The 27313-nt window shown below is 37.8% G+C and overlaps 1 protein-coding gene across 4 annotated transcripts in view; it reads left to right on the plus strand.

The window, feature by feature from the left end:
• The window catches only part of IARS1 (isoleucyl-tRNA synthetase 1), a 95303-nt gene that overhangs the window by 56889 nt on the left and 11101 nt on the right, over nucleotides 1–27313 (plus strand). For 3 of the 4 annotated variants that reach the window (XM_019620004.3, XM_010718400.4, XM_085236206.1), the window contains 13 exons: nucleotides 2196–2343; nucleotides 4622–4742; nucleotides 7371–7462; nucleotides 7854–7931; nucleotides 8373–8494; nucleotides 11543–11645; nucleotides 11862–11945; nucleotides 18616–18790; nucleotides 19568–19680; nucleotides 19943–20038; nucleotides 21857–22033; nucleotides 23767–23878; nucleotides 24786–24911. In XM_019620004.3, coding sequence (XP_019475549.1) covers nucleotides 2196–2343; nucleotides 4622–4742; nucleotides 7371–7462; nucleotides 7854–7931; nucleotides 8373–8494; nucleotides 11543–11645; nucleotides 11862–11945; nucleotides 18616–18790; nucleotides 19568–19680; nucleotides 19943–20038; nucleotides 21857–22033; nucleotides 23767–23878; nucleotides 24786–24911 — 1547 coding nt within the window. Of the gene's footprint in view, nucleotides 1–2195; nucleotides 2344–4621; nucleotides 4743–7370; nucleotides 7463–7853; nucleotides 7932–8372; nucleotides 8495–11542; nucleotides 11646–11861; nucleotides 11946–18615; nucleotides 18791–19567; nucleotides 19681–19942; nucleotides 20039–21856; nucleotides 22034–22469; nucleotides 23740–23766; nucleotides 23879–24785; nucleotides 24912–27313 lie in introns of those variants that run through there. The other variant, XM_085236207.1, reaches the window with a different exon arrangement.

Raw genomic sequence — 27313 nt, forward strand, 5'->3', positions numbered from 1 at the left:
ATCTGTAAGAATTGCCAAAAACTTATTTACATACTTCCAGAGTTGGATAGGTGTTAATTATGTTGGAAAGAAAATTTTCTTGCCATAGTCCTTCCTGTCCCTTTACTTTCCTGTGTTTTGAGGCAGGCATTGCTGTTGTTAAGATGCAGAACAAACACCATAGGCTGCTGCTTTAGAGAGATGAAAAGAAGATTACTGCGTTACCTCTCCTGCATTATTCTGTCTTGCTCCTTGAAGAAGGTTTTGCTTTGTGCTCAATGCCTGGTATCACTAGGTCTAACCAAACTGTTACAAGTCCTCCGTCATCAGGTGTCACGTTTCTCTTTCCCATGTAGAAGTTGGTGTGAGTATCTTTGCAGGAACGATATCACAAGGCAGCAGTCTCCTAGCATTCACCTGTTGTAAGGCAGTGTAGGTCTGCTGTATTGAAAACCAAAGCAAACAAAAGCCTGTAGCCTTGGTCAGCTACTTTGCCTTTACTTTCTTGTTGTAAGAGATAATGTGACTTCTCAAAGTCAGGTTCTACAGAGTGCTGCTGAGGTGAGTTCAGCTTTTAATGGATACTTCAGAGTTGGGATTAGTTTTATGTTGCTTCCTCCTGTGATGGTAAACAGTGGAGGCAGTTTGTAGTGCTCTTTGTTCCTAGATTCCTTAACTGCCAGCCAGCCTGGAAATGGATTCTGCCTGAGTGCCAGAGTAGCTCTCAGATTAGGACCGAAGTTATGTTTGAGTTATCAAACAAACAAATGATAAGCACGTATACAAATGGCCATAGGAGGTTTGGTTAAATGCATGTTTATAAATTCTGATTTCACATGAGGACTGACTGGTTCATCTCTAGTTCATTATCGTGTCTAATTGTTCTCTGCTTCTGTCAATCCATAATCTGACTTCAGCTATCATGTTTAAAAATACTTTTTTTTTTTTTTTTGGAATATGTTTCTGAAAATGCCCATTTCTATTCTGCTGATCTTCCTGCATTATTGTCTGTTTGCTCAGACAGCTCTCTTTTTGTGTACTTATTTTCATGCAGGGAGCCGTCTCTGGAGGAGTTTATGGTCTGATATTCTTGAATGCGCTGTGTCAGACCACATTAAGTTTTAAAACCTCCTAAAAGAAGTGTCTGTGAAGATGGATTAGTTTAGAATCATGATTTTTAATGTTGAGAAAACATAAGGAAATGAGTTAATAAATTCATTTTTATGTCTCCTAAAAGTGTTTTATTTATTTTGAACTTGGAAAGTTAAATGAAATATATTTAAATCAAGTTCTTATTTAAGTTTTATGATACCTGAGTAAGATCTGTTTTTTTCTTCAGTTAACTTGATAGACACCAATTTGTCTCGGGAATAAAATGGGTGATCTGTGAAGGTGTTGTGAGGTTTGGTTTTGTTTTTTTGGGTTATTATTATTATTATTTTTTTTTTTGCAAACTCAGTAAGGAAGCCAGGGATGTGTGCTGGGGAGCTGCTGGCTTAAGAGACACTGATGCTAGGAGGATCTTGCTGGGCAGAGCAGATTTCATGCATCCTTGGCTGAAGGCACTCTGGTTCTGACAGAGGCTGCTTGTGGAAGAGCCAGGTTCATCTGAATCCTCTGCTTTGCTCTTTCAGAGCTACTTCTGGAGCTTAGGCACGTTTGTACTTGCAAGAGGCAAATCCTTGTTCCTCTTTTTGGGCTAGTTTTCTTGGTGACATTAATTTCTGCTGTTTTACTGATTTGTCTGTTCTGCCTTGCTCCTTAGTCCTCTGTTTGCATTGGACCTGAAGGTTTTTCTAACTAGCAAAATTATCTAGGTGGAGTAAAAAGCACTGTCGTTGTCAAGGGAATAAAATATCAGGTGGTCTTCTAAAGATGAACACTTAATCTTTTATATTCACTGCTTGTTTTGATACTGTGATAGCTTCAGACTACCTGTTGGCACTCCAATTAACTTCTAGAATATAAAGTAAAATTTAAATTCTGATTCAAAATCAGTATGCAGCATTATAAAAGTAATCCTGTGGTACTAGGAAGTAAATTGCCTTATGTTCAGAATTTAACTTGGTTACAGAATTGTCCTTTTCAGGGCTCTTAGTAAGAGGCTACTTATTTGAGTATCTTTCTCTTGCTGTGCAGCTCTTAGAATTCACTGTATGCTTACACATTTTTGTTACTGTATGCAGTCTTAAGCATTTAAATGTTCTCGTTTTCAGGTTATATCTTATCAATTCTCCAGTGGTAAGAGCAGAAAACTTGAGATTTAAGGAGGAAGGAGTAAGGGACGTACTGAAGGATGTCTTCCTGCCCTGGTACAATGCATATCGCTTTCTAGTTCAGAACGTTCACATCCTGCAACATAAGGTATGGATATCTCAAGCATGGTAATGCCAACTAGAAGGGTTTTGTGCACCTTCCCCTCTTACTGTGGAGCAGCATCAGAGAGATTTAGGTTTGCAGAGAGCTCTTTATAGATTGCCTGGTCCTGAGCCTCTTACTCAAAGCAAGGCTGACTTCCAAGATAGTTCAGATTGCCTGCACTCACACTGCGAGTTCCTCTGCTCTGAGAACATTGCTTAATAGCGCACAGGTTTAAAACAAATAGAGTTTCAAATAAGTAATGAAAGGAAAGGCATTTTCAGCAGCAGCTGCTGTGACAATTTCTTGAACGAACTCATGTACTGTAACTTTAATTATGAATCCGCATAAAAGTATTTAACTTGGGAATACTTGATACAGTACATAAGCCACAGCAATATGTTTGCCTTCTGTGATGTGACAGTTAATTATTTTTAAAAATTAAATGTAACTTAACAAAAGAAATGGAAAGAAAGGTAAATCATTTGCAATAATGCTTTGGACTTGTAGATTAAATTTGAAGTAAAAATGCTGGATAGAAGCATAGTTTCTATGCCTCTAAATGAAAGCAAGATGAGTATTTCCTGTAGTAATATTTCTTCTAAATTGAAGACCTTGCATGTATGTTGTATAGGTTTTGTTGAAACCATTTTTATTTTTTTTCAGCTAAAATTAGTGATAAAGTTTCCAGCTTGCTTGTGCAGACTTGCATGGGAGTGGGGAAAAAAGTCCCAACCTTGCAGTACACACGAGATTACAGTGGCAGTTTAATCACTTTGGAGAGCTGCCATTTGAAGCCATAAAGGCAGCTGACTTCAATAAATAATACAGTAAATGGCTGACTTAAATAAATGACTTTATCTTTTTAACAGCCCCTTTTGGGAAGAAAGTCTGGTAGCTTCAGAGCCTAATATTTAATGAATCTTTTCTCAAGATCCCTAGACAGCATTTATCAGACAACCTTGTGCATTGCCCACAAATAGATTTCAGCTTTTGTTTAACCTTTGAATTATCTAATGTGTGCTTTGCTGTGTTTTGCTATGATCCCATTAAATCTTGCAACTAGAGGATGGAAGACCCCAGTGGAAAGTCCAGGTGCTTAAGCAAATAGCTTTGGTGATTCAACAGATATACGTTGTATTTATAGGCAATGAAACAGTTTCTTTGCATCAAATTAGGCAAAATAATGAGCTATTGGAGCTGATACTGCTTAAATTGGATTTAATGCTCAGGTTTTAACAACTTTTTTCATTTTATTCTACCTCCTGTAAGAAACTACAATTTCATTGTCCTGGGTGAAGTCTAATAATAGATTTCTGCTTACTGTAATTACCTCCATAATTGAAGTTGGTTTAACGATTGCTGACTTAGCTCTGGGATTGCTGCATTTCTGGGTGCACAGATATATTTTTATTCTAAGAATCTTTTCCTTTACGCTGCGTAAGTGGATGCATAATTATTGGGCTAAATAATCCAAGCAGAATTTTTACCTGGATTCTGAGGGAAGGCAAAGTTCAAAGATTTCTAAAACCCAACAGCAACTACAAATTAAAACCAACAGACCTCCCTGCCTCGTTTTTAGCTGGCTATAACATATGCCTGGAGGTGAGACGGTTCATGCACTTGGCACTGTTCTTTCTTATGGCCTTGCTTACAGTATCCTGCAGAATCTGTGAAGTGTTATAAAATTTCTTGGATGGGTGCAAACATTGCTGTTCTGGTAAACAACAGAGCACACTGTTGGGATGCCTAAAATTCTACCCGCGTTGTTTGCTTTTCTTACTGGGGATTGTTACTTTCTTCTGTTTTTCACCCTGCTGAAATTGTGATGTGATCTTAAAAATTATATCTTTTAAATGTCATTCCCCCAAGTACAATTCATCTTGGTCATTATATTTCTTGTAAACATTTCAGAGCTCTAGATAAGAGTGATGTAAATTCAAGAGACCTACTCTGAGTCTGGGAGCTGTGATTTACACTGCAAGCAGGGAAGGAACTGCTGCATGCTGTTGTGTGCTGTGCTACATTTTGTCTGCTAAACAGATGCAAATAACAAGGCTCCTTTGCAGCTGGGAGTGTTGAGTGGTGAGATCAGGAGCAGTGGAAGTCCAAGTTTTCTTTGGTTATTTCTGTTGTTATATCTTTCTGGAATTTAATTTTCTCTCTTAGGAAATGGTGTAACACAGCAAAGGTGACAAGGTAGTTGGGACTGACAGGTGGTTTGATACAAAGATTTGAATATAAATCCTTATGACTTGAAAATGTGTTTTTATGTTGATGATAGGATGAGGGAAGAGAATTCCTTTACAATGAGAACACAGTTAAGGAGAGCAATAACATCATGGATAAATGGATTCTTTCTTTCACCCAATCGCTCATTCAGTTCTTCAAAGCTGAGATGGCAGGTATGCGTGTGTTTGGTGGGGTGAGTTGAATTTTTGATCAGAGAATGAGCCATTCCATCCACAGACTTCCACGTTCTACTTGAGATGTATGGGTAAAACTGGGTACTGTGTAATATATCAAATGCAGTTTCGGTGGGTGTTAACACAGATTTTGCTACGCTGAGATTTTGAAAGGTAGGGAGGCACTTCTGTCACAGCTAATCCTGTCAATTTGGTGCTGCAGCTTCTGGCTATAACTTCTAAAGTGCTTGGGACAATTGATAGTACTATAACAGTAGCTAAAAGATGGCAGTGAAGAGGAAGTGAAATAGCATTTGGGGAAGCTGCAAAAAAGAACAACCAAGCCAAAGTTCCCAGTGATTAAATCAGCTAAAAATATTTTTGAGCAGTACATGGGTGTGAGGGAACAATCTTTTCCTTACATTGTTGCATGGAGAGGATTTATTTGTAATCATACTGAGAAATCTGTAAAGCAGGGCAGAATTTGCTAGGATACCACTTAGCTTTAAAAAGATCCTTGCTTTTTTTTTTTTCTTCTGCATATGTTGTCTTTTTGATCATCTCGTAACTCTTAATATTGTATGTAGACTGTTTAAATTGCCTCTGAAGTAGTCAGATTCAGCAAGCTTACCACCTTGTTGATGAAATCATGATCTAATCAAGTTTGGGGATCTTTAAAGGCCCTGGATTCCTTAGCATTGGAAGGGAGGTGGCTTTTGTCATTGTAGTCACTATTTATGAGCAAACGAGTGGGGCCCCCCCCAATTCCAATGATCTGAAGTTGCCCTCAGAAGAATTTTTAGAAGCCTTCCACAGGTGTACTTAGGTCTGAGGAAAGAAGGCATTAACGAGGTGATAGATAAAGCTGGGGTTAAGGATACAGGACAATCCTCTTCTGCATCAATCCTCTCTTGTGTTCCCTGTCGTAGACTGGCGTGTTCACTCTCACCAAGAAGTTAAATGTGATTATCTTGCTACAGTAAATCAAGCTTGTTATTTTGGTAATAAAACTTAGATGAGGTCATCTAAAAATAACTCATTAAAGGAAAAGAATCCTCAAACTACAAAGGACTGAGTTTTGTCTGTCTGCTAGAAACGTGAGTTCTTCCTGTGAGCCACCTTCTTACCAAGTGATGGTGGTGTGCGTTGAGTTTCATGTGTTACCACAAAAAATTGAGCCTATCCAAGTTTTCATGCTCCTTGTAGGAAGGAAAACATTCTTAGGGAGAGTGGAAAGTATGTGTGTACCTGAGATCTTGGATTGGTATGGAATTGGGACGGAAATAGTATTTGTAGGAAGATGATGGCAGCTAGAAGCTAGAGATCTGCTCTGAGTTTTTAGGGAAAGTGGAAGCTAATGAAAAGGGTGTTTCCAGGCTAACTTGAATCTCTTGTGAAATGTGTACTGTTCCTTACTGCTTTTCTAGCTAGTTTCCTAACTCCATAAATCACAGTTAGAAAAGAGCTGGGTGTTTGCCCACAGAGCTGTGAGTGCCCAAGGATGGGCTGGAGGGGGCCCTGGGCTGCCTGATCTGATGGGGGGAGACAGCCCATGGCAGGGGTTGGAACTGGGTGGGCTGTAAGGGCCCTTCCAAACTAAGCCATTCTGTAACTTCTCAGAAACACAGATTCCCCTATAAATAATTTCTTCCCTATCACAGCGTGACTCTCCTGAGGGCTTCTTTTTTAGGTTTAAATACCAGCACTCTACCTTAAAGACATCTCTATTTTAGAAAATGCAATGACAAGTGTAACAAAGCTCTTAAAGATCCATTTTATTTCAGTAGTTGTTTGAGTAATGGAATTGATTCAAAATTGGGATTAAAAAGCAAGGAGTTTTTTCAAGAAGTTATGTACAAGTTCAACTTAAACTAAGTAATATTTAAGCATTCAAAGTTTTAAAAAAAAAACAAAACACACATTCTTGTGAACAACTCAAGGTTTTTCTCATTGCAGTATGATGCTATATATAAGCTTCTTTCTTTTCTTTTTTTTTTTTTTTGGGTGGTCATTCTCCATGCTTTCATGTTGCACTGAACTTGAAAATACATTTATATTTATCTTCTTACCTTGTCAGGCTTGCTGTTACTTTGTTCTTTTCTACTGTATTTCTTGGAAAACAATTAAAAAAAAAAAAAAGTAAATATCCCCAAGTTAATTGAAATAGGTGTCCCATTTTAAGTCTGGCCAACAAAAAAGATGCTGGCAGTAATTGATAATAAAACTTCATCGGATGATTCTACAATAATTTCCGTTGAACTCGTGGTGCCTCGGCTGTATTTATAGCATGCACAAATCTAGGATTTGTCAAATCCTTCACGATTAATAGTCTCTTATCCATTATCCTCTTTGCGAGTCAGATAAAAGCATAAGGCTTCCATAATGCATGTTTGCGTAGGATTAGGGAAGTAATTTGGTGGCAGATACTTGTCTTGAAGCATGAAACAATGACATGTAATTTCTTAATGTGGTCTTAATAGTATGTGTAATCAAACTTTATCAGAAGCACTTTTGTTAGTAAGATTAAAAATGTGATGTTATCACCAGAGCTGTTAATGATAAAGTATTTATTTGAGAGGCTTGATGGAGGGAGCCAATATTACCTACAGTCAAGTTTTTCCCCTCTAGCTTACAGGCTGTACACAGTAGTCCCTCGGTTAGTGAAGTTTGTAGACGTTCTGACCAACTGGTATGTGAGAATGAATCGCAGAAGACTGAAGGTATGCATCTACTTCTGTGTCTTGTCCTGAAAACAAAATCTAGGCCTGTGTTAGCTTCATACATAGCAGCTTCCTGATGTTACACAAAAAATCTCTATGCTGTTTGTAAATACTGTCAGTTTGTACCTGATAGTGGAAATGAAAAATTAATGGGTTTTTTTCCTCTTTGCTTTGAGGAAAACCAACCAAGCAAACAAAATGGACAGTAATTTTGTTTCATTTACTGGATGGGGTTGAACAAAATGAATACAGTTTGGAAAAGCACTTCACTGCATTAATATAGGAGATCTTGGGAATTAACTGAAATGCATGTAGTGATCCTGTCATGGTGATTGGTTAGGTTGTTTTTTTCCCTGCTCATTTTTTTTATTTTGATAAATGCTTTGAATAGGGTGAGAATGGGACTGAGGACTGCATTATGGCCCTGGAAACCTTGTTCAGCGTTTTGTTTTCCATGTGCAGACTTATGGTAAGACAATTACAGCTGATTAATTGACTTTTAAAAATGTAATTAATCTAAAAGCATGCATTTTTGAGTTGTTCATAGAAACTCAAGGTATAGAGTTCTCTCCTGACATGAGGAGGGAAGGTGTATTGCTGCTGGCTTGCTCATTTCCCACCTTCTCCTTTTCTTGGCTTGTCTGGCCAGTGCTACTGTAAAGAATGCAAATATCACCTAGCTTAGAGAGAGACATTCAGAGTTCTTATCTGGTCATCAGGCACATGGAGCTGAGGAAGAAGGTCAATAAGTAGTACCATTTATTTCACTCTGCTTTTTGAGTAACTTTGTAGTTATGTATCGAAGGCACTGAGCATTCTGTTTTTGGTGAGCTGTCCTTATGTAATTCGTAAGCATTACTGATTTATAAAAACAATAAAGAAATGATAATGAATGAATGCAACATTACAGGCTCCGTATACTCCATTTATCACTGAACTGATGTACCAGAATCTGAAGACACTAATTGATCCAGCCTCAGTTCAGGAGAAGAATACTGAAAGCATCCACTACCTCATGCTTCCCCCAGTGAGGTAAGAGATATCTGTTGTGGGGCAAAGTGAGTTTTTACTGTTTTTTCTATTGTTAGCTGTTTAAACAGCTAAACCTGTTTAAAACTGCTTTGAGTAACAGGAAAATGCTGCTTCAGTAATGTGAATGGAAGAGTTTTAAGATGGTAGTTCAGACTTTTTTTTTTTCCTACAAATGAAGAATGTTCACGTTTTCTTTAAGCTCTGGTTGTTAGCCCCTTTTCTGTAGGAGGACATGTCTTTAGCAATACATTTCCCAGCTCTGACAGTGAATGTGAATTTTCTCTCTGTGTTTAGGCAGTAGAATTCTCAGTTAAAGAGTTGTAGAGATAAGACAGAAAGCGTCTGGGAGGAATGCATGCTTCCCACTCAGAATTCAAACCTTGTAGTAATGTTTCTTTTATGGATGCTATATATCCTTTGAGGAAGGCTTATGCTCTTTTTGCTTGCTTTAGTAGTCAGAGCTCTTGAGCAAGGAGTCTGAGATTCATGTAATGATGGTGCTGATTTTCTTTTTCTGCAAACGAACAAGGGATATCCTTTTTATTCTTCAAAAAGTGCTGACAAAAAGCTAAAATGTCTGTCTATTAGGAGCCCAAAAGGATTATAAAACTTCCTTGCATGCTCTACCATTGTAAGAATGCTGGAGTTGCTTCATCTTTTGCCCTTTCTGAGCAAATGCTGATGCCAAATCCCTTGTGGATTAGAATTATTGTTTTGTGTCGACCACATATGGAGCCAGTAGAGTGTGTTCTCCTGGCTTCAGATCAAGAATTTAGATAATTGTCCAGAGATTTCCACTTCCTTGTAAGAGAATGCATGATACAGGAGAGCTTTCCGGATGGATCATTTGTTTGAAGGGTTTTTTGTGTTTGTCTCACATGTCTCAGAAAGGTTTAGCTCCATGAGGGTTGTATTGGACGTATGCTCCGGATTGTCAGCTTGATCCAGTTAGAATTTGATTCCTAAAGGGTGGGGTGTGTGTTGTTGTTTTTTTTTTTGTCCAGCCAAAAGAGACACTTGTATTACAGTAATCACTAACTCATTAGTGCCTTGGTACTACGTTTGTGTGTTAAGTTAGTGCCTGCACTTCAGTCTGCTATTAGTCACTGGATGTGAGAGAACCACACTTCTCCTTTTCCTTTTGCATTGCAGCTCAGTTCAAAAACCCTTAAGGATAAAGGAGATGACCTTGATCTTTTACATGCTAGTTTCAGAATTCAAACCTTGTAGTAATGTTGTTTCTTTTATGGATGCTATATATCCTTTGAGGAAGGCTTATGCTTTTTCTGCTTGCTTTAGTAGTCAGAGCTCTTGAGCAAGGAGTCTGAGATTCATGTAATGATGGTGCTGATTTTCTGTTCTCTGGCAAAGTGCTGTAAAGAATGTGAAATTGAATGTGAAGCTTGTGAGTTATCAGAAATGCTTTTGAGCTCCTGGAGCACGGGCTAATGGAAGGATAGGGAGCTGATTTGTAGGAGTTCAGATCAGGCATATACTTAGCATGGGTGTTTAAAAGTGACTCAGTAGCTTCTTTTATTCCTGTTAATGCTGCGTTGTGCAGATGTATGCATTTGAGTGGCTGCACAGCTTTCCCTTTTCCTACATTTGCTTTGGTTTTTGTCTGCTAGAAGTAAGTCTAATTTACTGGATCCCCTCCATATCAATTTTTCTCCTTGTCTGATTAAAAGACATGTTTTCAGAGCTAAATTATTGTTGAGGATTTAGTTTCATCTCAAGTTGCTAAGCACATGGTTGTTTTTTTTTTTTTTTCTTGAAATGTTTTTCTAATGGCTGCGTGAGGAAAACATTGTTAGCCAAGAAAGAGATGTGAGAAACTTCACTGGGGCAGCTTTAGCAAATATTTCCTTAGCCTCTGACAGTATGATGGCTATGCACTGAAAAAGCTGAAGGACTTGGCCGCTTTCACAACTGACCTTGAATGAATACCTGTGTTACAGAGCCCACAGAAGTATTATTTGGTTGCATTTGTGGGCATGCATGCAAACCTTCAAAGCTATTCTTATGTTGTTGCTCTACAGTGCTGTTAAATAATAACGAGTGATATTGAAATACTGCTACACTGTACTATTCAATCCTTTGTGGGGGCTAAATTTTACATTGTGCAATCTACATATTTCCAAGATTTTTATGGACTGTTATAGGTAGTAGATCTTGGAAGAACGGAAGCTTCAGAAAAGGTAGTGATATTTTAATTGAAGCCCTTGTGCAGAAGATGTGGCCACCTGGAATTAGTCTTGCTTTAGCAGTTTTTTTTTTTCTGGACAGTCATTATCAAATATGTGGTTTTCATCCCAATGCAGCTGACAACTTTGTTACATTCACAACTGTCCTTTTTCACAGCAGTACCTTTGATATGACACTTGGGCAGTTTTAAAGGATCTGGTTCAAATTATGCAGCTTCTCAAGAAATCAGGAAAACCTCATTCTCAGATCTGTTGGATGTTAGTACGTTTGGAACAAGACATGCATGTCTGCTCACTGAAGGAAAAGAAAAGGGGGGGAGGGGAGCTGCCTCAGAATAGAAGGGTATTAAAATGATAAAGCCAGAAAAGATGACAGGACTGTCTAAAGCATCAAGCTATAGTACATAGAATTCCTGGAAAAGATAAATTGAGATCCAACAAGTTGTTTCCATTATGGGTGTTTCATTGTCATTACAAGTATTCTATTTATAATACCTTTTTACATCTTCTTGTAATATTAAGAATGTAAATCTTGCTTTTTATTGAATACTAATAGAACAGATAGTATGACTCAATTCATCATTTCCATTTTGTGAGATGAGAGGTGCTAATAAAACACAGTTTAAAAACAGCTGTTTTTATTTTGTTTTAGAGTAAGTTATTTCTCCATCTTCTCCACAAAGAGAAAGAGAAATGTGTTTGTTTATTTTTCATTTAGTCCCAAACAGGGCATTATAGGTCTCCTATATATAGGAAATTTCAGGGAGTTAGGTCAAGTATTTTAAATCTGTTCAAACAAATGCAGATATGATGAAGCATTATAACACTTCCTTTTTTAATTTAGGGAGGATCTGATCGACAGAAAAATTGAAAATGCTGTTTCTTGTTTGCAGTCTGTTATTGAGCTTGGACGAGTAATCAGAGACAGAAAAACCATTCCAGTAAAGGTTAGAATTCTTAATGCTTCTTACCAGTACCTTGTGAGTATGCTCTGGCTTTGTAACTCTGGGATAAGATTGGGGAAACTGAGTAATTAAGGTTGGAATAGCAGACAGAATTCAACAGTGAATTACTTCTTACCATGATTATGTAATGATTTCTGAATTTCGTTATTTTCATTAAGAAGGATAAAAGTTGTTGTTTTTTTTTTTTCCTCTCCCCAGTATCCTTTGAAAGAAGTAGTTGTTATCCATCAAGACCCAGAGGCTCTGGAAAACATCAGGTCTTTGGAGAAGTACATACTTGAGGTAAGAACGTCGTGACCATAATGCTTAACTGGATTGTGTATATTAGTCAGTTATCTTAAGAAACAAAATCCTAATTTCCCACGCTGTATGTGGTAATAACTCAGTAGGTAAAATTAGTTTAAGAGATGTAATGAAAGGAGTTATCAGTGGGAATGATGTGTAGAAGTGAAGGTAGACTGACTGTAGGCAGTCAGTTGTAGTACTGAGACGTACTTCTCTCAAACTGACTGTGTGGGACTTCATTAATGAGTAATTAAGAGACTGTGAAGGGAAAAACATTTTCTGAATAAAAATAAAGTAAGGTTCAACTATATGTTGTTAAAGAGATGAATTTTGAAGTCTGTGCTCTCCAGTTAAAGGACATTTGGTGGTTAAGTTGGGTAGTTGAGAGAGAGGAATTCTGTGCAAGGGTGAGTAATAGTCCAGACAAGATTGTCACAAGCTTGCTTAGGAGGTATAAATAACAGTACAATAAGGTCTTAGTCTGTATGTCTGGTTATATGTATCTGCTTCTGGATGCCACTGCAATATTCTTCTATTATGTGACCATTAGAGAAATGCCCCTACATCTAAATCTTGATTTGGATAAAAGCCTTGTCATTCAAAAATAAGGTTTAAAAAAAAAAAAAAAAGTTTTTTTTTTGAGCATAACTTGCTGAAATTGGCTGGACTTTCTGCTTTTAGTCAGTCATTTAAAAATCCATAGTATTCTCGAAGTGAAATAAAAAAGTTTTTTGTAAATAAACTTCATTTATTTGGATATTTATAGTATAAATAAATATTTTAAAATTCAGTACTGCATTTTAGCAGCTGTTTTGAAGGCACAAAGCCTATTAAATTTTGATTGCTTGAGAGATTGTATGTAGAGAATGCTTTTTTGGGCTTTATGTTCAATTACATTTCATTACAAATAGATAATATGTGCTTTCACGTCAGTGATGTATGAGGAATCAAACGGTAAGAGGGAATAGTGAGTTGTTTTTCAGTTGCAGTGATGAATTTAGATAAGCTGTGGTGCCAAGTTTGCCTTGAAATTTTTAAGGCATCAGCATCTAGAAGAAAACAACTTGCAAAACAATGGTATTAACTTCTTAATTAAATTGAAGTATTATCTTAAATTTATCGTGATGGTGCATTTGATATAAAGTGCTATGATACATGTAATTTTTCACAGCTAGCAGCCTAGGGGCTTTGTAATTGCATCACTGAACAGGAAGTACAATAAGTAAATATCTCCACTGTAAGATTGGAGGCCTTTCTCTGGAAGGCAGTGAGGAAAGAACGAAAACTTGTTAAGCAATACTGATCTTGCTGAGCAGTCTTAATTTCCTCTTGCTGTAGTAGACATTTGTTGGGTTGGATGGTTGCTTGTCACCCAGATCTTTCACTGTTGTCAATGGACGTATGCCATGACTTTGTATGTGACACTGGAAGGAAAGAATTGCATTTCAAGGACCAGCTCTTTGCTGAGAAAGCAGAATTGTAAAGGCATACATTTGCTGTTGATATTGGGTATAATGTATGCATTAGAGTGTAAATCAGGGATTATTTTGTGACCATAAGTTCTGTATTGATCTATCTTGATTGTTCACTTGAATCCTTCCTTTATGCAGCCTGTCTGTATTTATATGTGGCTCTTGATCCAATGACTATGCATAGAGTACATACCAGCCTGGCCTTGGAAAATGACAACCTTTCCAGTTATTCAGATGATCTTCCCTATTTAGTATCTTCTGACTGATGTCTTTTTTGAAGAAGAGAGATTAATCTAATACAGGATCCTTATTAAAGAAGATAAGTACAGTGTAACACACAAACTACCCACCCCTCATTTCATCTTTTATTATAGGAGATGCCACTTAGAGGTTTAAAGAAGGTTTTCTGAATGCTTGTGAACCACATGCTTATCCTTCTTGTGCTCTGGCCTCAAATCTTCTTGAAATAATCTCTGTTTAAATGAGTGAAAATTCAGAATTCTCAGAAGAGAAAAAAAATTCAACAGCAATGTAGTTGTACATCTGTACAGCTTATGAGGCTTCTGTTTTCTTTTCATCATAGCTTCACATCTGGAAAGGAGAGCCATGAGGTGTATTTCTCATCCTCCTCCTAAGTCTGTCCTTTTTCTGAGTTTTAAGTACTTGGGAAAGACAGATTATTGTTGCAGTTTAACTCTTCATTCTATTTTACTTCCAGTATACTTCCCAACTGCTGTTGTACTAGTATGGCTCCAGTGGGTGGAATTGTGGTAACTGTCTGTTTCTACTAATAATTGGCCTTTGACCTTGTCATGTCATTTTTGTTTTTTGAGTATCTGTCACGTTCCAGATCAGTTTGGATATGATCATGACAGCATCAGTTCCAGCAGCTGTAGTAATTCATGAAGTAGCACATGAAGCATAAAGTTATGGTGCTCTAGCCTTAATGGATTTGTTTTCTTTCATAAGTTTATGTAACCTCTTGTGTTGTCTCATGGAAACGTGTCATGGAGGATGTTACAAGTTGTTTTTCAATTGTAATAACCACTGAGAGTAGGGCATATAGGGATTTCTTTCCTCATCTGGAAATGGTTTGGCCCTCATTGAATGCCTGCCCTTGGTAGGTTAAGGATTCTTTGTTCCTTCTAATGAGGCTGTCTTCAGAGGGCTCTGAAATAGAACATCTGGTCATGTGCTTAAAATCCGATGGAACTTTTTTTAGTTCAAGTTGGCATTGTCAAGAAAACTACTTTGCCCTGACAAAGAAAACAAAAATCTGTGTTGACGTGAGCAAGATAAGCACAAATTGCTTGACTTGGTGACAGCAGCTGTGCCAGCTGATGACAGGAAATTCAATAGATGACTGAAGCAGAGGAGGACCTCTTAAACTCCCAATTATGTATTACTCCAACAGCACCATTGTTCCCAAAGCCTACGTATCCATCTACACCAAGTATCTAAAACTTCTTTTAGGAGAACGCTGGGTAAGGAAGTCACGGCTTGATGCACAAGACATGTTTAGATCAATGTTCTTTGTTTTGGCTTTTAGGTACTGTGGGACTTAAATTCTTAAATCTCCTTAGTGCACAATTTTTTAATTAAGAAAAAATCTTAATTGATTTTTAAGTGTGTTTGGTAAGACTTTCCTGTCATGTTAGCTTATAGAAGTGCAGATGTATAATAAAAATAACACAAAGTATTTTGTATCTTAAAATTCAACATGCTGAAGCATAATGTGTTTTTCTTTGTCTTGCATAGCAATCAATGTAGTTGTTAACCAAGGCAATTCAGAGCTGGAGAGGTCAATGAGTATGGACAAGTGGGAACATTACTACTTATCTGCAATTTTGTTCAACCTCCTCCCATATTTAGAACTTCAGAACCTATAACTAGTGCCAGAAGTGTGTTTCTAGTGCTCTGTAAGAAAAATGCCACCACTTGACCTCATGCAGTTGCCAGCAAAAGAAATTGGAAAATACAATTGTTAATTCTTTGAAAAATTTGTAGATGAATTTTTCAGAAATAGCGGTATTCTTTGATCTACAGTCTTAACCTCTCATCATGAAAACATAGGAAACCCATTAAGTAAAAGGAATTTAATATAGAACTAATATCCAGAGCATGGACTTTTTGTGTGAACACAGCTAAGCTCACAAAATGAAACGAATCCAGGAAGATCTTAGCAATTGTTGAATGTGATTGTTTGATTGTTTTGTACATGGAGCCTTCTATAGCCTTCTGGTTGAGGGCTGCTTCTTTACTTCTAGTGATATAGGCTTCTATTTGAGTAAATCTCTGTGTGCAGTCAGTCTTGTCTGCATCCAACCTCTGTATACTGTTCAACCTTCACCTCTATGTATGGCTATAATCAAGCAGGAGTAATTGTTTTCCCTTTCATTAAGTTCAAGGTCTACCAGTGTTTCATAATGTAATGGTGTCACTGTAACATAGTAGACTGAATCTATGAATGGGCTGGATTAACTGACACATGAGCTGTGGCAGTGTGTGGTTCTTTCACATTGTTTCTGACAATATTACATAATCAGTAATGCTTCCCTTTTAAGCAGAGGGCACAGCCATGCTGAAGCACAGCACTAGCATTTCTTTCTCTGTTCTGAGAATTGGATGCAGTTGGTAGGGAGGTTACAGGACAGTCTGATTGTGTCTGGCTCATGGAATATTGGCAGAAACTAAAGGCCCTTGTACAGCACTAAGAATGTATGAAATATGCTGCTCTTCCTGTTGTGAATATGGAGGATCATTTGCCCCACTTTATGTGAATGAGATGTAACAGGTGCAATTGGTTTTGGTTTTCTAGGGAAATAATAATAAGCACTACTTTAAATCAAGGCACTACAATGAGACAAGTATAAACAAATCCAAGATAGAGAGTTGCTTTTTTCTTTGAAGAGTTGTTCTAGTTTTACAATTAATAATGTATACAGAAGAATGATTTCCTAATCTAATTAGCATAGGAAAATTGTCCTAACAGACTTGGCTTGTATGTATTTACCTAATCAGGCTGAAAATCATCTTTAAATTTGTGCTATTTTTTTTGGATTGCTATTTTTTTCCCCATGAGGTAGTCATTTACCACTTGTGGGTTCATTCCAATTAAAACTGAATTTCTGGAGTACATAATTTTCATTAGATTTCCTAAAAGATGTATTAAATAAAATTGGATTCAGTTGGATTCTTGGCTCCTCATGTCAGTAGGACTTCCTGGGGAATTAGACTTTGAGCTCAGAGGTTGTGTTTAAGCATTACTTCTGAGTCAGTTTGGCTTCTTGCTATTCATTTTATGCTGATGCCACCATTTACTTCTGCTTCCTATAAGACTTGGAGTAGCTTGCTTGCCAAATGCACTTGATGATTCCATATCATGTTTTTGTGAACTCTTAACCTTCTGGAGGAGATTTAAGCACAACATGCTGTAAGTATTGGGCAATCTGACAGTCAAAGTCTATGAAACTATAGTGAAATGTGCTTCAGATACGTACAGAGATCTGTAACTGTAGAAGAGCAGCGTGTTGGCAATTCAAACCTTTCAAGTTCTGTCCCTGATACTCTACGAGGATAAAGAGTGAGACGATGTGAAACCAGGAATTTTGCTATCAAGTTCTGCCACGTATTTGTTTTGTAGCTTTACAAGGCAGGGGAAAAACAGGGCTATCCTGAACATTTGAAACAACACTGGGATGTAGTGCTCTTGGTTTTATGGGAGGCATGCCAAGGCATCATTTAATGATGTAATTAATAATGTGTGTAATGCAGTTGTTTCCTGGATGGAATTAAGTGTAGAGGAGAGAGGTTTGTGCTATGTTTTTGAATTTCACATTGTATGCTGGCCAGGCTGTGCAATTATGGTATATTTTTAATGGTAATGTTAGTATGGTTGTATGATGAGGAAAATACTTGTAATCAAGAACATAAGAAATGACTTAGTGGCTTAGAGTAATGGCTCATCTGGCACTGTCTGCTGTCTCCTGCAATAGCAGAGTCTGTTCAGAGAGAGCACAAGTGTTGGGTTACTTCTTGCAGTAGACTCATTTCCTCATCAGCCATTAGCAGCTGTTGTATTAAAAATGCTTGACTGGTCCCAACCCCTTCCTTTTACTATCTTCCCACCTGCCTGTTGTCAAGAGCTTAATTCCTTTCTGAACATGCTGATACATTCTTGCCTTCCTCCCCTCTCATGTCATTAAGTTCCAGGAGTTAACTCCTCAATGTAAATTGTTTTAAACCCATCTCCTGCAACTTCCACTGCGTACTCCTTAATTTGAGAGATTATTTGGGGATTTGATAGATAGCACTTTTTTTTTTTATATCCAGCACTTTGATAACTTTCTAAATCTCAGTCATATTCCCCCCTTACTGTTCTTCTCTCCAGATAGCTCCAGCCCTTTGGTTTCTCCTCATGTGTAGCTACACTGTCCACTCAATCAGTTCTTCTCTGTCTAACACAACTATGTTACTGTTCAAAAATGGGTACAAAAACTACAAAAACATTACTCAAAATAGAGACCCACTCAAGTTTCTGTGTAGTGGCAAAATGACAGTCTTGGTCTTGGATCCCTCCTGAAGTTGGCGGAGGTTTTTTGGGTGTCACTACTCACCCAACACAGATGTTTGGAGCTCCTGTGCTGCAAAGCATGCATGGTGATTTTTCCTGAGCAAGGTGTTTTTCTGTACAGGAAGGACTTGGAATAAGCAGGTAAGGGTCAAAAAGAAGCAGTAACAGTTGTGCAGCTTACACATAAAGTTGTTGATAATAGTTTTCTGGCTAAAAGCATTCTGAAAGGCATGTTTTAGTCACATACTTCCTCTTGAATTTTGCCAGGCCATTTTCTAATACCACTGCATACAGAGATAATAGTTTTAACTCTCTGGGGCAGTTGTAACATTAAAATAAGAGAGGCTGTTGAAATCTGATTTGAGTGCTGTCTGGTGATGGCAGTGGAATGCCTGCCTAAAGGCTGAAGACAAGAGTAGGATCTTCTGTGTTGATTGGGTTTACTTGCTGTGCTGTGTTAGCAAATTACGTGGCTCATAGAGGCAACCATTGAGAAAGTCTGCAGCAAGGAATTATGCCTTTCCTAGTGCTGTGGTCTGTCCTTTTGTACCCTCCTTTCTAGCAGTTGTCAGAAATGGCTGTTGTTCAACTTCATTTTTTTTCTCATGGTGTCTTTATATAGGAGCTTAACGTACGCCAGGTGACATTATCCACAAATAAAGATAAATATGGAGTCCGGCTGAGAGCAGAACCTGACCACATGGTGCTTGGGAAGCGTTTGAAAGGTGCATTTAAGCCTGTCATGGCTGCAATCAAAGAGCTGAAGAGTGAGCAGCTGGAGGAATTCCAAGAGACAGGTATGTGGTGGTACAAATCACCAAACAGTGGCAAAGCTGACCAAAAAAAAAAATCCACAGGCATTTTGCATCTATAAGGAAAAATTTAAAGCAATTGCACGTGGATGTGTTGATTAAGGATAAGAAACAAATATGAAAGTCTCCTTCTGTGGACCTCAGGAAACTTAAAGCTTATCTCACAGCTATCATCTCTATTAAATTCTATGTTAATTAAGAAATCTTGTTCTGTTTTTCTTTTATTATTTTCTTGACTGTAGAACAGAAGTGTTTTACATATACTGATCTTACTCCATTGACTTGTTCAAGGTCCATTGTATGTCCAAAATGGAGTAAGAAGTAAGCTGTTCTGTAAGACTGAGTCAAACTGAACTGAATATTGTGTGACAGCTTTTATTCTGAATACATGGTTTCAATTCCAGCTTTACAAGTGGATGTGAACTTTCCAGTTATCTGTTTGGCTAACTGTTTGAATGTAAATTATTTACCTAGTTGAAAATGTAGGTTATTTTTAAGTTTTACTGTGTTTCATTCAAGGTGTGTGCCAACACCTGCTGAAATATCTGCTTTTCAGCAGAATTCTGCTGCCTGTAGAAGTGTTAGTAGGAAAAACCTGAATGCAGGATAGTTCAGTGTGTGTCTTGAATGTTTAATTGCTGTTTAACTTTATGGTTAACATTGTGCATTGCATGGATTTCAGACTGAAATCTTAAGTGTTCTGAACTTCCAAGAATTTTTCTTACTTCAATTGTAAAAGAGATTCTTCTGTCAATTCTGTAGGCACCATTGTTGTAGAAGGACATGAGCTTCATGGGGAGGATCTACGTCTCATGTATACTTTTGATCAGGTTGCAGGAGGATCTGCCCAGTTTGAGGCACACTCTGATGCTCAGGTAATCTTCTTGGTTATTTGTTTTTAAATTGAAGAAAGCATTCCTCTAAAAATGAAACGAAAATGAGAAGTTGGGGTTTTGTTTGTTCAGCCTGGCTCTTGGTATTTGGTGAACACTCTCTGTTTTAGAGATGTTGAAGTACATCTCTCAGTGTGATATTTTGTGAGGAGCTCTGTGAAAATGTAACTGTGCTTCTGAGCAAGCTATAGTGGCTTGTTTCCAGTGTGTCACCTGTTCAGCTGTCTTCTGTGCATTACCCTAGGTTTTAGTTCTGCTGGATGTTACCCCAGACCAGTCTATGGTGGATGAAGGAGTGGCCCGGGAAGTGATCAACCGCATTCAGAAGCTTCGCAAAAAGGTTGGGAGGCAGTGAAACAGGACAGCTTACTTCTGAGCTGTCTTTGTGCAACATGTAGCAGAAACTGACCTTATAAGCACAGACCTTATATCATTTACTCCTGATCTGTCAACTTTCTGAAATAAATGGTTAGAAATATATTTGTATTTGTAAGTAGCTAGACTTGAACCTTGTGCTCTTACTATAAATCGTTGGTGGTGAATAAACCTTTTTAACCAAGCCCCTGTTGCTTTTCTCCCTTCAGCAACATAGCTGAAGGGAGAGTTAACCAGCCCTCAGGCCTGCTCTCTTCCTGCCAGATGTTCTGTTCTGCAGTCAGCTGTGGTGCGTTTCCTCAGCTGGGCTGGTGGACAGCCAAGGCATCCAAGCCTGGGACTGCAAAAGGGAACAAGCTTGTGCCTTAGCAAATTGCAGGAGGCACCAATTGACATTAATGGTTCTTCTCTAAATTGTTCTCGTCATGCATACAAGTGACGCTGTCTGACCTTTGTGTTGAAGCACTTTGAACCAATGTAACTTCTACAATACCAATTGAAAAAGAGCTGAAGTCAGTGTTTCCATTTTGTGCTTGGAAAGCCAGGTCACCAGCAAGGTGATCACAAGACGAGGAAGTCTTTAAACAAAACATGCACATGCCTTTCTAGAGTAAAAAATTTAAAAGCTTCAGAACCTGCAAGCTTAAACAAAGCAGACAAACAGAACCAAACAAAACAGGAAAACCATGTCCCTAAAACAGAGCAATCCCCTGTCCCCTCATGCACACATGCACATTGCATGTGTGGAGCATGCTGTTCTATGATATGTATATATATAGGGTGTTCCTACTGGGCTAACTTGGTGGTGAGCAGCTAGAAGGCTGTGCACATGTGCAGTAAGAGCACACATGAAAAATGTCAATTTTACACCAAATTGTAGTTATTTACAAAATAGCTACATCTATGTAACACTCTCTGCAATTGTGTACATATGTATCTTTATCATGTAAGAACAGGAAGAATGTAGCCACGAGGAATCTTACACTCAAATTTACTTCTCTAATGGCATGATTTCATTTAAGTTTATTTAGGTGAATGTCAAAATACTTAATCTTGTTTTCTAATTAACATGGTGCTAATATGCATTTATTCTGTCGTTTTCTCATTCGCACTCATGTTACCTAAGCATACAAATGATAAAAATAACCAAGTTCAGATTACAGTAACTATTGCTGGGATGGCGTTAGGACTTTTTCCTCCTTGAAACTGTTTTCTTAGTGAAGCAGAGTAGTGCTGTTTCTCAGTATCAGTAAGTGTACCATTCCAATTAACTCCTGTTCTTCTGAAGTGTCAGTATGTGAGATGTGACAGAACTAATGTGCAAGTTTAGAAATCAGATCGCCATGTTCAAAAACAACACCAAGATGTTTTGGAGACTGCTGTGTGTTAAGAAAATATCATTGATTGGGATATTGTTCAATAGAAGAACAGTGTTTAGACTCCCAGGATGTGGGTGCTATTAAATTTCTCATACATCAGGAGCAGCTTTTCTATAAATTTGGGAGGTTTTCAGATTAAACAGAAGGGATGGTGAATGAATTTGAAAGTGAGGCATTTAGAGGAAAGTGTGCTTTTTGTTCATTATCTTCAGAAGAATAAACCACCATGTTTCATGCCTCTTTCTCTTTCATCTGACAAAATGGTTGCTTTATTCTAATGTTTCAGTGGAAACTTTTAATGAGTGTCTGGTAAATATCTAATACGTTTCTTAATTTAAAAGCATCCTTCTTTTAGTCTGTATGCATCTTGCTGTGGTTAATTGTGTATTTGGTCTCTCCTGCAGCGAAATCTGGTTCCCACAGATGAGATTACAGTGTACTACAGATCATATCCAGAAGGTGATTACTTGGATACTGTCATTAAGGAACACACAGATTTCATTTTTGCAACTATAAAGGCTGCCCTGAAGCCTTACCCGGTTCCTACCTCAAAAGAAGTTCTCATCCAGGAGACAACCCAGGTAAGAAGAAAACAGCATTGACTGCACAGGCTTATTTGGTCATCTGCTTTTAAATGAGCAAGTTGTTTTGATGGCAGATATTTTTGTATCAGTATATGTGAGATAGAGGGGGTATTGTTTCACATCCATGAGTGTCCTTGTTTCTTTCTTTGTGTTTAAAAAGAAAACAGGTGAGGTTGGTTACTTTTATTTAATAGCTTGAAAACAAGGCTGCTGGGGCACCGGATTAAATATGTTAGGTAGCAATTTGTGTATGCTTGAAGCATTTAACATAGTTATTTCTATTTATATTAGTTCATTGTTTAGACAGCAAAAATATTGTTGTTCTGTTGAAGTTAATATGTTTTTGTCATTATGCACTGACTGTGTTCTGCTGCTGGGGGTGGGTAAGCAGCATTGACACAGATGTGTTATGGTGACCGATGTGCACTTTCAGGTACGAAAGCAGCTGCAAGGTGAAAGAGCCGCGTGTGCAAGTGCTGCACATGAGTCAGATCAGCTCTGCAGGATCACTGCAGTAGATCTCTGGAAGCTTTAAAAAGAAGGATGTCTGCGTGGTAGTGAATATACATGAAGCTCAGGATAAAAAATGAAATGCAGTCTGTTTTGTTTTTTTTTTCTTTTTTTCTTCTTGAAAGTGTTTGATTGCATTCAGGGTTAATATTTCTGTGAAGTTATTCTGATATAAAAAAAACTGATCCTGGTCTTAATTATGAACAATGCTCCCAAGGACTCTTTCTGAGGGACAGCCCAAATGAGCTGTTGTTGAGAAAATATTGGGAAGGAAAAGCAGCTGCTTGAAAAAGTTGTGAGTAATTGTTGGCAAAAGTGGGTAAACACAAGACAAGGTTTGCTGATCCATCAGTGCCTTTAGTGTTAGAGGCGCTCAGCAAAGAGTGGCATTTCTGTGTTTGTGCTCCTGCCGAAGACCTTCTCCAAATGGACTTAAAAAACAAAACCACTCTAAAATGGCCACATAGTATCATTGCTTATGAATGACGTTTGTTTCATTACAAATGTAAATTTGGTGGTCTTCTAGAACGTTACTCATCAAAATCTATAAAAGTGCAGGAAATATCAAACTGTATTTAGTTCTGGGAGAGGATTGTGCATAGTCTTAACGAAGCTGTGATTTAAGTTACAAAATACATTTGTTCATGTAGTATTGCTGCGTATTTTTAAGTCTCTTCATCTTGTATCACGTTCGGAAAGGAAGATGCATATTTCTTGTGGTGTTTCAAGTTGTAATTAATACACTGGTTGCTAATGGGGAGATATTCACAATGCCTGACTTGGTATCAGGAGAGCTTCTACCCTGGCTGTTCTCTGTAGACAGTGGCAAAAAGGAAGGCTTTTTCAGCAGATGTCCTGAGAGCAGCATCCTGTCTTCCTGAATGAATTTCTCTGAGCTATCTCTGGAATTGTCATCTTCTCTCAAGTGTGTTCGTTTTTGGACTATATTTTGGGAGACCGTCATCACAGCTCAGCAGCACTGAGTGAAAATTAGGCTGTTTATTCCACTTTATTTTTTTCTTGCGTTGGATATTCATCTTTAATTTGTATTAGGGATAAAATTATATTTGGAATACTGTCTCTGAAGGAGCACATGACAAAATCTTCTGTTTTATTTAAATAAGAGTGATGTTTAGCATTGTAAGACAAAATTCTTAATGCAGCTTAAGCAAATGTTTTTCAACAAAACAAGATGCAGATAATCCCATTTCTTTTTTCAGCTGAAGGGATCAGAACTAGAAATTACACTTGTCAGAGGTGGTTTGTGTGAGCGTGTTGGTCCAGCCTGTGCCTACGTCAACCTCAAAGTCTGTGTTAATGGGACAGAGCAAGGTAGGAATGTGCCTGCTTCCTTTTGTGAGGGGTGTCATGCTAAGACTGTAGAGAAAACAAAGTGAAGAATGTTGGAGCCAAGAACTTGATTGAAAGGTGGCGCAAGCTCCCTTTCAGTAGTACACTGAAGTAGCTCTTAAAAAATAAGCAAATTAAAAGCAAAAAAAAAAAAAAAAAAGCTTCAGATATGGACCTGAAGTAAATATGTAGGTGTGCACTTGTGTTATTTATGTTCTGCAGAAGGATTTGTATGGGAATATTTATATAGAGACACATGAGAATTAAACTTGAGTATGTATCCACCCACACATAGGCTGTGTACCTGCATCACTCTATATAGGTGATGCCTTGCTGTGGAGAAGGTACTAGTTCTGAGAAGATCAGTGCCTAAGTACAGAACTGGAAAGAAAACTTAAATTAGAGAATACCATGATCGTGGTTTGGATTGCCAAAAGTACTTTTCATATGCAAGTAGAGTGATACTATTAGAAGTATTACAAGGTTGAGTTAGATATTAAAAGGAGAGCAAGCTAAGAGCACTCTGGAATTTTTTTCCCTCTACACGTAGTTACAATTTGTGTGTCAAAGCAAGTATGCTTTGTTACATGTTTGGAAAGTGGGTACATGAAACTACTTACTAAATAAGAACAGTGGTGAGTAACAAAGCTGGTGAACATCTTGACACATCTAAGCAGCATAGTGCTGGATTGTAATTCAGTGACAATAATTTGACCGCTTTGTTAGTGGAAGCAAATATATCTTCTATTTCCCTTACTGCAAAATTCTTTGGAAATATGTTGTGGTGCAAGTTTTAAAGTAGCTTAGAAACTTACAGGAACTCATTAGAAAATCATGAAATCCAGATGTTTCTTCCAAAACTATCTTAACTTTATAATTTTGGTTTTAGATGGTGTGTTGCTGCTGGAAAATCCAAAAGGAGATAATACCTTGAATCTCACTGGACTTGTTGATGCAGTCTCCTGCATTTTTGGACTTAAAAATTCAAAACTGACAGTATATAATGGAAAAACAGGTAAATGGAGTATGACAAGGGAAATTGAAAGTCTTTTTAGTGGCAGCTAGGAGTTATTTACTGTATAATTTTTCCTGTATGTATACAAAATTGTCAGGGAAAAGCACAAGGAAATATTCTGTTTTATAGTAGTTAGCTTAAGAAACTGTGCTTATAGTCACATTAGAATGTTTCAAAAGCTGCTGATAAAATGATGCTCATCTCTTCTGTTATCTTATTTCTGTAGCAGCTCACATCAGGACAAAATCTGATTTATTTCAGGAAGTGTTTCAGTCAGGACCAGGCTGTGCTGTATGTTGATGACAAGCTGTTATCAGCTGTTGCATGATTTCATTTATTTTTTTCCAAATGCCTCAGTAAGCAGGGTGAGAATTAAACTGTATGCCAAGCTTACCTATGTACAGAGGACAAATCATTCTTTTTTCACCTAGAAAAACTTGAGGGTCTCTGCATTTCTTATTATTAGGAAAAAAACTATTGAATATTTTTGCAGCTTGAACTTGGCCTTTGCTAAGGCATGAGAATATGAAGCACCTTCTGTGGATTATGTAGAGTTACAGGTTATATCTTTGTATAGTTCATTACAAAGACATGCTAGCTGAAACAGGGAGACATGATGCAATTAGTGACTCAGAGACCCGACCTGTAACTGGTATTCCCTTCTCTGAGATGAAAATGCTGTTTTATTCTTACATTACATGTAATACTGGAATACATGAGGAAAAAGTGGCATCTTAGAAATCAGCGCATGGAGAAAAAGATTCAAGCATCTAGTTACCAGTGTAGTGAATGAATGTGGAAAGCAGAATGCTCAATGTCTGTGCTGTGATGTGACTTCAGAGATGCTTCAGCAGTAATAATAAATCCTTGCCACTTCTTAGTGGCATTTACAGACAGATTGGAATTTGTTCTTCATTTTTTTCCCCACCATTGCTATGAAGTCTATAATGAGTGACAAAGAAATGATAAAAATCACGAAAATAGAAGTTTGGCTGTCAGAACCTTTGCTTGTGTGTTTTTGTAGCTACTGAAGCAACATGTAAGAGGGAGGTGATAGTGCAATTGGCTGTAGTGAGAAGCTGTATCAGGTTGTACACAGGACTGGCATGTATCACCAGTTTGTCCAGAGACATCAGCAGGGAAATAGTGTTACTTCAGTCTGTAATGGCACTACTACCACTTCTTGATTTTGCTACTATTCATTTCCCACAAAGATTTCATGTGTTCCTAGAATAATGTTTTGGGAACTTTTCTTAGCAGGACATCATCTGATGTAATCCACTTCTTTTATCACGATAAACTCACTTTCCAAGTTGTGCTCAGCTGAACTAAATAGCTTGTTCTACTATAGTTCATTCTTGACTTTCAGTTATAGAGGATTTATAGGACATTCCAGAGCCCTCTGTATCTTCCCCAAGTTTCACTTATAATTTAAAGGAGAAGACAGCTTTCCTTTGACTCATTTTTCCATATAGCAATGCTCTATTTTATAGCAGTGTGAAACGTGCATGCAGAAGTGGATGTATAATAATAGTATGACATCATCACAGGCACTAAGAGATGACCTGCAAAAGACAAGAGTTGAGGTTATGTCATGGTTTTGTGATTTTTTTGGTTTTTGGTATTCCACATCATAACATCACATAGTGCACTGGGAGTTAAAGTGTTGATGCTCCAATTCTGGGTACCGGTCCCTGGATGTCGTGGAAGTCATGGGGTCTGGCCTTTCCTGCAGTGGTGCTGGAGGGTGCTTTCCTAGCCATACCAAGCTTTTCATGTTTGACTCAGTCTCAGGAACTTTCCTATTTTATTTTGATTTATTAGTCTCAATTTCAATAAGATTGTATCATACTGTGTTATCTTGCATTCCGATATCATAGTTAGTAAAATAAGTTTTCCTCTATAGATTGTTGCCACTGTTTTTTTTTTTCTTTTTTTTTTTCTCCCTTGAGCCCAGCTTCCATCTCCTTATCCCTTTTACCTTTTCCTTCCTATTTTGTGGGGCCGGGGTGGGGGGTAAGGGCCTACTTGCCCCCCTGTCACAGGCATAGATTGATCTAGTTAACTCCATGACAGTTTTATTGGTGGAGAATGGGGGCCTTAGTTGCTTTTTGGCTTTTATAAAGAATCTCTCTCTCTGCTCTCGGAGAGCTTTGTTAGGGAATTTCATCAGCACTTCAGGTTTCTGTGCTGAAAAACCTGACCTTGAAAGTCCAGGCAGACTGCCAGTATTCTGGGATATTTGTAAACTTTGAGCACTGCTATCTTCTGTTTAAAAAATAAAATAAAATAAAAATTCTTTAAGCCAGAGACTGCAAAAGCTACCAGCGATGATCCCGCTCTATATCATGGGGGTGCTGTCTAAGGGATTAAAAGCCATCATGTTCCTTGCGATGTATTGG

The sequence above is a fragment of the Meleagris gallopavo genome, chromosome 14 (genome assembly GCF_905368555.1).
Source record: "Meleagris gallopavo chromosome 14, MGAL_WU_HG_1.1, whole genome shotgun sequence".
Taxonomy (NCBI): domain Eukaryota; kingdom Metazoa; phylum Chordata; class Aves; order Galliformes; family Phasianidae; genus Meleagris; species Meleagris gallopavo.